The sequence below is a fragment of the Apodemus sylvaticus genome, chromosome 20, assembly GCF_947179515.1.
Source record: "Apodemus sylvaticus chromosome 20, mApoSyl1.1, whole genome shotgun sequence".
Taxonomy (NCBI): domain Eukaryota; kingdom Metazoa; phylum Chordata; class Mammalia; order Rodentia; family Muridae; genus Apodemus; species Apodemus sylvaticus.
In genome coordinates this window covers 12383346-12395702 of record NC_067491.1, presented here as the reverse complement: position 1 = coordinate 12395702, position 12357 = coordinate 12383346, and the positions used below count along the sequence as shown (strand labels likewise).

General features: G+C 43.2%; 1 protein-coding gene across 1 annotated transcript in view; it reads left to right on the top strand.

The window, feature by feature from the left end:
* The window catches only part of Wif1 (WNT inhibitory factor 1), a 79226-nt gene that overhangs the window by 41405 nt on the left and 25464 nt on the right, over positions 1-12357 (top strand). Inside the window, exon 3 of the mRNA XM_052165740.1 lies at positions 8231-8339. Coding sequence (XP_052021700.1) covers positions 8231-8339 — 109 coding nt within the window. The remainder of the gene's footprint in view (positions 1-8230; positions 8340-12357) is intronic.

Genomic DNA, 12357 nt, shown 5'->3' with positions numbered 1-12357 from the left:
TACAAAGAAGCGGGGTAGCCCCTCTGTTGCTTTTGCGTCTTGAGGACTTTCGAAAGGGAGCGGCTAGCCAACGGCTTGTCGGCTCGCCAGGTCTGTTTCTGGTTTTCAGAAGCAGTGGTGATTCCAAGCGCTAGGAGGAAAAATGGAAAATGTCTTAGAAATTTCAAATTTATGTGAAGCCAAACTGTGTGATCTCTTGCCAGTTTTAGTTTACAAAACTCGCATGGGCCCAGATGTGTTTACTTGAACTTTAAGCTTTAATGTCACCATTATATTCCAGTAATTTCACTCCCTGCATCCAGCCCACTGGCTGTGGTCTGGTTTGGTGTGCATAAAAATGATTACTAGAACAGAAGAACTTGGCAGTCTGGCATTCTCTCCCTATGCCGCATTCCTCGCAATGCCAACTAGTGAAATAATTAACTATTCTCCGTGGAAAGGTGCTTTTTCTTATTTTGATTTTGTATACACACAATTTTTTTTTTCCTGAAAGCCAGCTGCCAACGCCTTGTTGATACCCTCACAGTTCCCAGTGACACACTGGAAGTTACAGAAAGCAACGAGACTTGAGCTCCAACTGGCAGAGCTTAGGGACACCGTTATTTTTCAGAACCAGACTGTTTGTATTGTCCATTTATATTCTTTCCGGCAGTCTCATTGCCAAGGGTTGGTTCCAGAATAAGCACAAACGGCACACAGAGTGGCTGGATATCAAGTGTCAATATTTATTTGGTTGCCCTTTTAAAAATAAAATAAAATAAAAGTGGTTCATATGTTCCGTATGAGCAGCAGAGAGTGACCAGGCTGCAAAGTCAGAGACATCCTTTGACCCACAAAATAAGTTAGTGATTGTCAAAACAGAAGGCTCTGCCCTACAGTAGGATTGGAAGATAATGCTACAACTTGGTCTAGAATGCAGTGGATTTATGCTTCTAGATCTTTCTTGTGTCTCCCAGGATAGTTTTCAAGTACTTTGATAGGGCACATCTCCAACAATCTGTTGGGGAAAACGTATCCACAGATACCATTCTTACCCACAGGGAATCCACAGTTGCTAGGAGCTGGACAGTTAACCTAGCAGTACGGAACCTGCTTACAAGGAGGAAAGCTAGGTGCGGTCCCATCAAAACTTCGTTTAGTTTACACGAAATGATATATATTTGTGAGCCGTTGAACAATTTGACACAGTGGTTTATGTATTGAGGCCCATGGTGGCTGAAGCCGAGAAGTCAGCCTAGGTGAAGGTAATGGAATGTGGCTGTGGTGGCCCCGAAGGTCAGGTGACTTCCAGGGGTGGACACCTGTTGAAGGGGAAGGCATGAAGAATTGATCCAGACTGTGAAAATACTGAAAAGGCTAAAGACCTCATCCAGGAGATAAGAAGCACCAGGAAAGGACCCAGACATGGCAAAAAACGATGTTTCAGTGAGAATGGCAGGTTTGTTTGGTGGCTGGTGTTTTTCATTTTTTAAAGGAAAGCGAGAAGGATTTATAACGATGCCGATCGATATGAGAGAGAGAAAGTTGGGTTAGCGTTGAAAGAACAGAGCAAGGAAGGACGAGTGGAAAGGTAGCAAAAGAAAGGAGACGATAACGTTCTGGAGCCCAGCTCTATGGAGACGAACGAGAGCAAGAAAAGACAAGGAAGGAAGCACTAGCATGGTCCTGAGGCAGGAGGAGAGACTGTTCTGTACTTTGGCAGAAGGACGCTCAAAGTACTTGAGTTGTAGCCATTGGCTCATTCACATCGCTACGATACAATATCTGAGGCAAGTGACTTACAACGAAGAAAACAGTTATTAAGTCCGTGGACTGGAGCCTCTAGAGAGGGGAGCAGCAGGCAAGGCTAACTGTTCACGTGCCCATCCAGGAAGAGTGCGGCAGGAGATAGGATTCTCTTTGAGGGCGTGTCCCCCATGGTCTGAGGACCTCCCCCAAGGCCCCATCAGTCTCTATCAGACTCCCTCACCTTACAGCTGCCCTGCCCTGGTCACTTTAGGGACTCATTCAACCAGAACAATCATCATCACTGAAATGGTATCTGTAAGAGTACAGGAAATTGGTACCAAACACGACGAGAAAGGGAAGAAGGATTAGGTCCTTGTTGTTGAGTGGAGGTGATGTCAATGGAGTAGGAGTGTGGATGCACCCATAATGATGGGGATGGGGACGGCCGTTTATGAGTGGTTTGTTGTGTTCAGGGCAGAGAGACCTGATTAGGACTTGCAGAGAAGACAGGAAGTGCGAGGGGACCCAGCAGTGAGTTCTGGAGTTTGAAGGGTGAGTGTTGTGGGTAATTTTAGAAACAAGCTCTTTCTTGTGAGCTCTGCCTGCTCTCTCAGCTAGGCTCTGTGATCAGCAGCCGCCCACCTCACTCAGTTCCGCCAATGACTAGTTCTTGAAGCTTTCCCATGAGCTCCGGGGGAGGGGAGGGGGGCTGCGATCCTTCTCCACCAGCCATCCACCCTGCTTCAGGCTAACTCAGGCTAACTCCGGCTAACTCCGTCACACACCCTCTCACAACCGCCCAGGCTCTGCCCTTTCTCCTGCTCACCTGAGTGGCTACGGATGGAAAGCACCAGACAGTTCTAACACTTTAAAACCAGCCAGATAACACAACTGCCGGGCACAGAATCTATTACTCTAAACTCACAGTTATCCTATCAGGATTCCACTGGTGGTTGAGGCCGCCACTGGTTCTACTTGCCCCTAAATCTTACATGATGTTCAAACTCCCCTCCCCTCCCCTCCCTCCCCTCTCTGCCCCTCCCCTCCCCTTCTCCTCCCTTCCCCTCCCCTGCTCTCCTCTCCTCTCTTCTCCCTCCCCCCTCCTCCTGGGACCGGAAATCCCACCTTTTCCACTTCGCCCAGTGATTGGCTTCTGCCACCTTTATTGACATAATCAAGAAACAATTAGAGAACCAGATTTTAGTATCAGCTCCTCCCCCTACAGGTGAGGGGTTACAAGAGGAGAACTTGAGCTCTAGCAGTCTTGGCTCATGCAGATGACAGCTTTGTTTTAAACATTGGGCACACTTAATCATTTTGTTGGGGTTTTAACCTTGTATTGTTTCCTTTCTTGTTCATTTAGGTGGCCATCTTCTCGCCCTTCATATCATACAGTACAGGGGCTATTTTACATCCCGTTATACTTCTCACACCCAGTGCCCTGCCGATCGATCGGAATGCTCTTGAATGCTATAATCATGGTAGACTGTTAAAGAACAATAGAGAGGCAGAAGACTAGAGAGGGGGCAGAGCCAACACTCACTACTAAGGATTATTTAAAATGTTGACCCCACTGCTTGCCCTATGCTGTGTATCTGCAAGAGTTTTAAATTTCCTTTGGAACCAAGAGGATACCTTTAGAGTTTGACTTTTCTCCCATGACCACTGGGAGCAGCATCATAATAGAGTTTAATAGAGGTTTGAGGGCCATGGTTTTATGAGAGACTGCTCCAGAGGTCTCTGAGATTGTTCGGCTTATTAGGTTAAGCATACTCCCCAAGCCTAGGAGTTTCAAAGGTAGAAATGAAATGCTAGATTCCTCCCATCGTTAATGTTGCTCTCCGCTTCTTTTTCTCTGTTTATCCTCCAAAGAGCCCCGGCCAAAGGCCTTGTGAGTTGTTCAACTTTGCCACTTAAGAGATGTCTTCATCTGTTTGGATGGAACGACTCCGATCTCAGCCAAGTCCATTGGAAGCTAGATGAATAGCTTCCAGCACTCCTCCCTTGATAATATTTGGGTGCCTTTTATATTTCTCCATGAAAAAAATTGTTTTGCTGTGTGGCAAAGCAGTCCAGCAAAAAATTTTTCAGCAACTTAATTTAAAAGCCAATTGATCATTCTCCTGAATAGACTCCTTCTTTGTTTGAATACAGAACACTCTTTTCATCTATTTCCCAAAACACTGCCCTCCTTACCTCTACCTGAATTTCCACTAATGTCATTTAATAAAACAAAACGGACTTTTTCCTAATGGCAGTCTCCAATATAACTTTGCTATTGCAGTTCATACGCCGAGCTCCTTTTATCTAAGTCATAAATCTGTAATTTGTGAAACTTGTTCCCAAACTTTAAAGCTAGCTCTCTGTTCTTTTTGGCATAGAGTTTGGACTTTATTTGCCTCCAAATAAGTTTTTCCAATGGAGAGATTGGGGTCTAGGAATATTTATTATATTATAAATAAGGTAAAAATGGAAAGTTCTGTCTAGAAGGTAAAATATGACATAAATCTAACATTCATTTGAGCAACCATTTTATGACTTTTTAACTTAAGTCTTTAAGTTAAATGAAGGGTAGGTAGATTTACTCTCTGTGTTGTAGCAAACACACACACACACACACACACACACACACACACTTGTTTACATGGTAGCAATGGGTATACCTCTTTACAATGGTAAGTAAATTTTTCAAAGAAGTCAGTGTCAAGACTAGACAAAGCGTTTAATTTGTAAGCGACCTTCAAGTTGGAATTTTTAAGATGTAATTAAACGAGTAAGTGGGAAAGAATCTTTTGAAACTGCACATGTGTATAAAATGAATATGGAATTGGTGAGACAGCTCAGGAGGTAAAGGCTCTTATAGCCAAACTTGGCAATTTGAGTTCAGTCCCAAAGACCCACTTGATGAAGGATAGAACCAATTCTCAAAAGCTGTCCCCTGACATCCACATGTAGTCTGTGCCACCAAAAACACTAAATAAATTAAAAATATAATAAATTTAAAACAATAAAAACTTTACAAACCCCAAACCAAAGCAAGTGTGAAGAAAATTATGTATTTCAGAGATGTGAGCACCATTATTGTTCTCAGTAAGAAGGACAAGCAGACAAAGTTTGCACCAACAGCTCCCTTCTGCTGGTAGCATCCGAGAAACTATTTTTGACCTGTTTGTGCTTGGAGACTTCTTAGATCCAGAATCGCAGTGGCGGTAGGAAAACCAGAAGGTGTCCCGACTTCCAAAGATACTAGAATGGTACGTGAAGTCCATAGTATAGAACTGCTGCCGATAAGGTCAGAGCATTGGCCATCTTGAGAAACCCATCCAGCTTCGTCTCACCCTGCTCCTTAGTCACAGAGCTAAGGCTAGTAAGATAATGAACCCGTGAGACCTGTGCCTTCCGGGCCTGCGTCATGTGATGTTACAGAGCCCCGAAGGCTCCTGCAGGTTGCGTTTCCAGGATCTAACTGAGCTCCTCCCTGATCCACAGTCCTCGGACGTTATTGAAAACGTTTCGGAAGAAACATTCAGAAATGACTTAAACGCCAATTGTTCCTCTCACACATTCAAGGATCTGAGCCAAGCAGTCCTGTGTCAGCACAGATGCCCAGAACTGAGCTCCAGTGCGAAGATCAGTGACGTCACTACCGGCCTGGAACCGTCAGTGGGTTCCATGCTTGGTTTTAAGTTAATGCGTTAAATGTCATGAAACAATGGACCACATGCTGAGAATATGAAGCAAGCAGAAAAACTATTTTTTGTTATTATCAGTTCTAGTTCAATAATGTTTTAATCTCAACGTTCCAGTTTTCTTCGTATTAACAAAACCATTGAAAACCAAAAAAAAAACCAACCTCTAGTTTCTTTTTTTAAATATTCTTTTTTTATTAGTATTTATTTTATTTATATGAGTACACTGTAGCTGTCTTCAGACACACCAGAAGAGGGCGTCAGAACTCATTACGGATGGTTGTGAGCCACCATATGGTTGCTGGGAACTGAACTCAGGACCTTGAGAAGAAATCAGTGCTCTTAACCGCTGAGCCATCCTCTCCAGGCCAAAACTCTAGTTTTTCTTTCTTTTCTTTCTTTTTTTCTTTTCTTCTCTTTTTCTCTTCTTTTCTTTTCTTTTCTTTCCTTCTTTCCTTCTTTCCTTCTTTCCTTCTTTCCTTCTTTCCTTCTTTCCTTCTTTCCTTCTTTCCTTCCTTCCTTCCCTCCTTTAAATAATTTTTTATATTTTTTTAAAAGACGTATTTATTTTATGCATGTGAGTACGCTGTAGCTGTCTTCAGTCACACCAGAAGAGAGCATTAGATCTCATTATGGATGGTTGTGAGCCACCAGGTGGTTGCTGGGAATTGAACTCAGGACCTCTGGAAGAGCAGTCAGTGTTTTTAACCGCTCAGCCATCTCTCCAGCCCAAAACTCTAGTTTCTTATCAAGATAATTTTAAAGCTTTACAAATGTAACTTCTAGACATATCACATATAGGAAGGCAGTTTTAATTTCCAAAGTGATAGAGCTAAAGGCATGTTTCCGGGGTAGCAGAGGGCAATGTATTGAGTAGGATTTGCTCTATCCATGCAGGTTTTTTACGATCCCTCTTTAATAAATTCCCATTAATAAAGAGTTCCTATTGACTTTGGACATGGTGTCTACCACATCAGGATTTGCTGTGCTGTTGTTGCTTGCTGTTTTATTACCTTCAGTGACACAACTAACCAGAATATAGTTAATTACAGTGGCATTAGGCATCAAGTCCTTTCTCGGTACCACCTTAACTGTGTTATAAAATAAAGTGTTTTAGTGATAAGTACCGTGGAATCAAGTGGGGGGGAGGGTGGGGGAGGGTGGCATGCAGTTGATAGAAGTCATTGGAAACACCTGGATCTCTGAAAACTGGTGTCTTTTCTCATCGATTTTTCTGCAGGGACAGAAATACTATTCATTCTCCCCCTCAAAGGAATTCATTGAAAATCGAATTACCTTTCCTGACAGCGTTGCTTGCATGGGTTTCCTTCAGATCTCTGCCTTGGGGGGAAAGCTCATCTGCTTGTGAACTGACCCTCCCCCTGCAGCAGACAAACTTAAATGAATTCACCCAACTCTGTCAGTCTGTCTCTAAGGGAGCAAACACAGTGGACTTCTGGAACCTTTTGAATCACTGCTCCAAACCAAAGAAGGGGATTTGGCTAATGGAGGTGCTATTTGGGCCCCCAAGGACCCAGGGAGTGTTTCTTAGCTCACTGTCCACATAGACAGAGTCTATCATTATCCTCCACAAAGTCTTTGGTGACAAGCATGTGACAGTGATTTAAAGCAGAAAGTGTCTTGAATGGCTTCTGTGAATTCTTCATATTTTCCATGTTATAAAATAAAAATTATGGTGAATGTAAGTGAAATCACATTAAAAAAAAACTCACTCAGTATACATGCATAGACTATAGCTTACTTCTATAACTAGCTAATCCATAGTTCTCTCTACAGACAATGGTAGAACCTCTCCACTTGCTTGTTTCACAGGTTAACATGTGTGCTTTTTATTGTTTCTTCACTATTCCTAAGTAAGACCAGACTGTTTCTAGCATAAACAATGTTTTTAAGATGGTGAGTGAGTGTGTGTGTGTGTGTGTGTGTGTGTTTGTGATCTTCAGAAGCCAGAAGAGGGTATCAGATGCCCTGGGGCTGGAGCTAGAACTGGAGTTGTAAGCCTGGGAACTGAACTCTGGCCCCCTGGAAAAGCAGCGAATGCTCTAACCATTGTCCAACCAGCCCCCACGAGCACCCAAGTCCATGGTTAGTTATCCATAACTGTTTTCCGTATTGGTGGTCACCTGGGTAACAAGACTGTTTTGTAATTACCGACATAGTGGGTAACTGGAAATGTTTACATTGTAAAGTTTTATGGCCCCTTATCATTCCAGTGTTTTTTGTTTTGTGTTGTTTTAAGCTTTTGGGTTTTTCCCTCTATTAAATTGAGACCTTAAATATAAACCTTTCAAATTTAATGACAGCATCCTTAAATTTGGAGCTTTAAGTGTCTTCTTTGCCATCAGGTTTCTATTTCATTAATCACTATTTATTACAGCTCTACAAATTCTAATTAAAAGATTAAAAAAAAATTAATGACCTAAGTCGCTAAGATGGGTTTTCTAAGGGCTGGTCACTAATTGTTTCGATATGTCTTATCTCTCTGTTTTTCTCCAAATACTTTCAACAGACAGCAACTAACAATATTGTTGAAGTTAAATGACCTTTTGAGTAAGCTCTAAATAAATGCTTTGAGCATTTTAGGGACTTTCTTCCCTCCGAGCATGGCCCAGTTCCACTGGTATAAATCAGGGTCCGTGAATTATGCCTATATGATATCTTAGATGTCTGGGGCTTCAAAGTTCCCAGAGAGAAAAAAGATCACACTCCCATCACTTGGTTGGCCCGTCAAGAAATGCCTTCTCAATCGCTGTGGTTTCCTTGGTGCTGACCAGTAACACCTTTTGTTGTAGGCAGAATACTTCTATGAGTTCCTGTCTCTGCGCTCCCTGGATAAAGGCATCATGGCAGATCCAACTGTCAATGTCCCTCTGCTGGGCACAGTGCCACACAAGGCATCAGGTGGGTGGTCTTTGCTTTGGATAAAAGTTCACTTGTACGATGTCATGGGGGTGAGGACCCATTTGTCATCCATTAGAGGGATTATGGGATGCTCTCCCGAGGAGAGCTGTTTAATGGAGGAAGGCTTAGTCATCGTCCTTCAGGCGAAGGATTCGGATGAGGATACAGAAATGATGGGCTCACACTTTCTTCACATCCCAATATAGCAGGACCACACCCAATTCATTAATGATTCTAGCTTCTTCTTTAATAAAGGGAGAAAGAGAAGAGAAGATAAACATGCCTTGTTAGATGGATATATTCAGCGAGTACAGGTCAGCACAGTACGCACAAACACAACAGGTTCAAATCCGGTTGGGAGCAAATGGTAACCAAGACAAAGTTCTCCAGTGTCAGCATAGTGCCAGAAATCCTTTAAGGGACAGACAGACATCAACCCAAGCCTCCAGGGCCATCCATCCTGCTTGGCCAAGAAAACCCACGTATGTGATCTAGTCCCAGCCTTTCATCTGTGTGACACCCAGGCTAGCGTTATCAAACTTGATCATGGCAGACCAGAACCGTAGCCCCATTTTATGAACCAGAAAAATGTGGGCTCACCCGGTGTAACCAATCTGTCTAAAGTCAAATGTTACTAATAAATAGCAAAGTCAAGGCCAGAGCCCAGGATTTCTGGTCTCTAGGAAACAGAAAGTGCCCCCGTGTTTTGTCTAGTCCTGTTTCAAGGACCTCTGTAGTTAGATGTGACCCTTCGTGATCAGCACCATTTATGGGCCTTTCTGACAGTTTGTCTTGTAAGGATGAGGCCGTTATAATATACTATGACATGGATATGCCATCATTTGTTTCTCTGTTCCCTGATTTTGCGTTTGGAGTTTTCATGCTATAAGCATCTTGGTGCTCATCCTTTGACACTATAGACGCTTGCTGCTATAAGAGAAGGCCCCCAGGTGTCCTAGTTGACCATGGCTCCTTCCTAATGCAAGGCTCAGCAAACAGGCAGCACCCAGAAAGTCATTGCTGGATCAGTGTGTATACTAAGTTCTTGGTGCTCACTTCTTTATTGTAGTAGATAGTTGGAAGCCATATTTTCTTTTTGTGGAAAATACCATGATGTGAACTATTAATTTTTTTTTAAAAAATGCATTAAACTGCTTAAATGCCAACAGTACGTTACCTAAAGGTTATACCTATTATGTGGCAGTGTGCCTTGACTCACTGTAGGTTATTAATTACATAAACTACTTTGCCAATTTAAAAAGTGAAAACTGACTTTTTCTCTGACTGTTCTTTTTTTTTTAATTTTTTTATTCGATATAATTTATTTACATTTCAAATGATTTCCCCTTTTCTAGCCCCTCACTCCCCGAAAGTCCCTCAAGCCCCCTTCTCTTCCCCTGTCCTCCCACCCACCCTTTCCCACTTCCCCGTTCTGGTTTTGCCGAATACTGCTTCACTGAGTCTTTCCAGAACCAGGGGCCACTCCTCCTTTCTTCTTGTAACCTCATTTGATGTGTGGATTATGTTTTGGGTATTCCAGTTTTCTAGGTTAATAACCACTTATTAGTGAGTGCATACCATGATTCACCTTTTGAGTCTGGGTTACCTCACTTAGTATGATGTTCTCTAGCTCCATCCATTTGCCTAAGAATTTCATGAATTCATTGTTTCTAATGGCTGAATAGTACTTATTTATTTATTTGTTTATTTATTTATTTATTTATTTTATGTATGTGAGTACACTGTCGCTGTTTTCAGACACACCAGAAGAGGGCATCTGATCCCATTATGGATGGCTGTGAGCCACCATGTGGTTGCTGGGAATTGAACTCAGGACCTCTGGAAGAGCAGCTAGTGCTCTTAACCACTGAGCCATCCCTCCAGCACCTCTCACTGTTCTTTAGTTTTGGCTTTTAAATTGTCCTACTGAGATAGAGCATCTTCCCTGATTTTACTAGGCTACATGACGTCTCAGTGCAGCCTACTTATTTTTTAATGTTGAGATAATAGTGGGTTTTTTTAAATTTTATTTTGTATTAGATATTTTCTTTATTTACATTTCAAATGTTATCCCTTTTCTTCATTTCCCCTCTGAAATCCCCCATCCTATCCTCCCCCAATCCCTGCTCACTAACCCACCCACTCCTGCTTCCCTGACCTGGCATTCCCCTACACTGGGGCATCGAGCCTTCACAGGTCCAAGGGCCTCTCCTCCCACTGATGCCTGACAAGGCCCTCCTCTGCTACATATGCGGCTAGAGACATGGGCCCCTCCATGTGAACTCTTTGGTTGGTTATTTAGTCCCTGGGAGCTCTGGGGGTACTGGTTGGTTCATATTGTTGTTCCTCCTGTGGGGCTGCAAACCCCTTCAGCTCCTTGGGTCCTTTTTCTAGCTCCTGCATTTGGTACCCCATGCTCAGTCCAATGGTTGGCTGTGAGCATTCACTTCTGTATTTGTCAGGCACTGGCTGAGCCTCTCAGGAGACAGCTATATCAGGCTCCGGTCAGCAAGCACTTGTTGGCATCCACAACAATGTCTGGGTTTGATAACAGTATATGGGATGGATCCCCAGATAATAGCAATTTTATTAGTTTTTGTTTGTGATGTATAAACTAGGTTTCCTACTTTTTTCAAGTTATTTATTTATTTATTTATTTATTTACTTATTATTTGTTAGTGAGAGAACTCATATTGCCAAACTTATCATTTCCCTTCAAAAATTTCCCCATTCCTTTTATGTTTCAGAATTAAGTCCCATTTCAGAAAGCTGCCAAGTGATCATTTGAGTGTATTTCTAGTGTCCCATGGAAATTTGTTTTGGCAGTTGATGAAAGAGCTGGAGCCTGTGCTGTTCTTCTTGGTCATCGGCTTTCCTGTTGGAAGAGGTTTCCCTGCTGTGCCCATACATTTCCATGCGTAGCGTCAGCCATGCCCGTGGCTTCTGTGGCTTCTGTGGCTTCCGTGGCTTTATAGAGTTTTTTGTTTTTTTTGAAATAAGTAATGGTGACCCCTACTTCTGATGTCATTCTTCTGGGAATGTTAAGTAATGTGTCAGGTGTCCAGTAAGAATCCCTTCAGGAGCTGACTTGAATCTGAAGAATGGTTAGGAAGTAAGGTTCCTTTACAGAGATTGGGTGCTACTGTCCGACCTTTCCAGAGGATCTGCGGGGGTAGCGCGCTACTGTGGGGCTTGAAGATCCCGGGTGAGGAAGCGAGGAAGCTCTTAGCTCCTTGCAGTCTTCTTCCCTGTGCTGTTGTGAGCAGCAGCTTCCCAGGGAGGAGTGAGACCCCGGGCATTCACTGCGAGACCCCGGGGCATTGGGGCATTCGGTAACCAGCTGCATAGAAGAAGGAGCGAGACCCCGGGCATTCGCTGCCCATCTGCATCCATTCGCTGCCCATCTGCATCGAAGGAGTGTGACCCAGGGCATTCGCTGTGAGACCCCGGGCATTCGCTGCCCAGCTCAGGAAGGAACGAGACCCTGGCGTTCACTACCTAACTGCATGGGAGAAAGAGCGAGGCCTTGCATTCTGGAGATTCCAGTGCTTGAGACTGGTCATCTTAAGAACAGGGACATCCTACTCCAAACACACAGGTGTTTTCATTCCACTAAGATGGCATCCTCAGGGCTTTGCCACCTCACGGAGACAGCAAGCACCCAACTCGGGAAGTTCCTGGAATCCAGTCACTACATACACTCCTGCTGTGGGATGCAACAAGGCTTTTTAGCCAAAGATAATTCTGTATAAAAGTTTTTCTTGATCAGTTTCCCCTCTTTTTTTTTTTTCAAAATAAAGTTAAGAACGAACACTTAGTATGTTTCTCAGTATCCAATTTATATTTTAATTCTTCCCCTTTCCTTTTTCTGATTAGTAAAACTCACTTGGAAGCTCATGGGAACTCATTAAAATTCACCAGCTCAGTTCCTTATGTGGCTACTTCGGCTGAGCCCCCAATAAAACTCAAATTGTTACATTTCCAACTCTTGTGCTTGCATCTGACATCTGCCTAACTT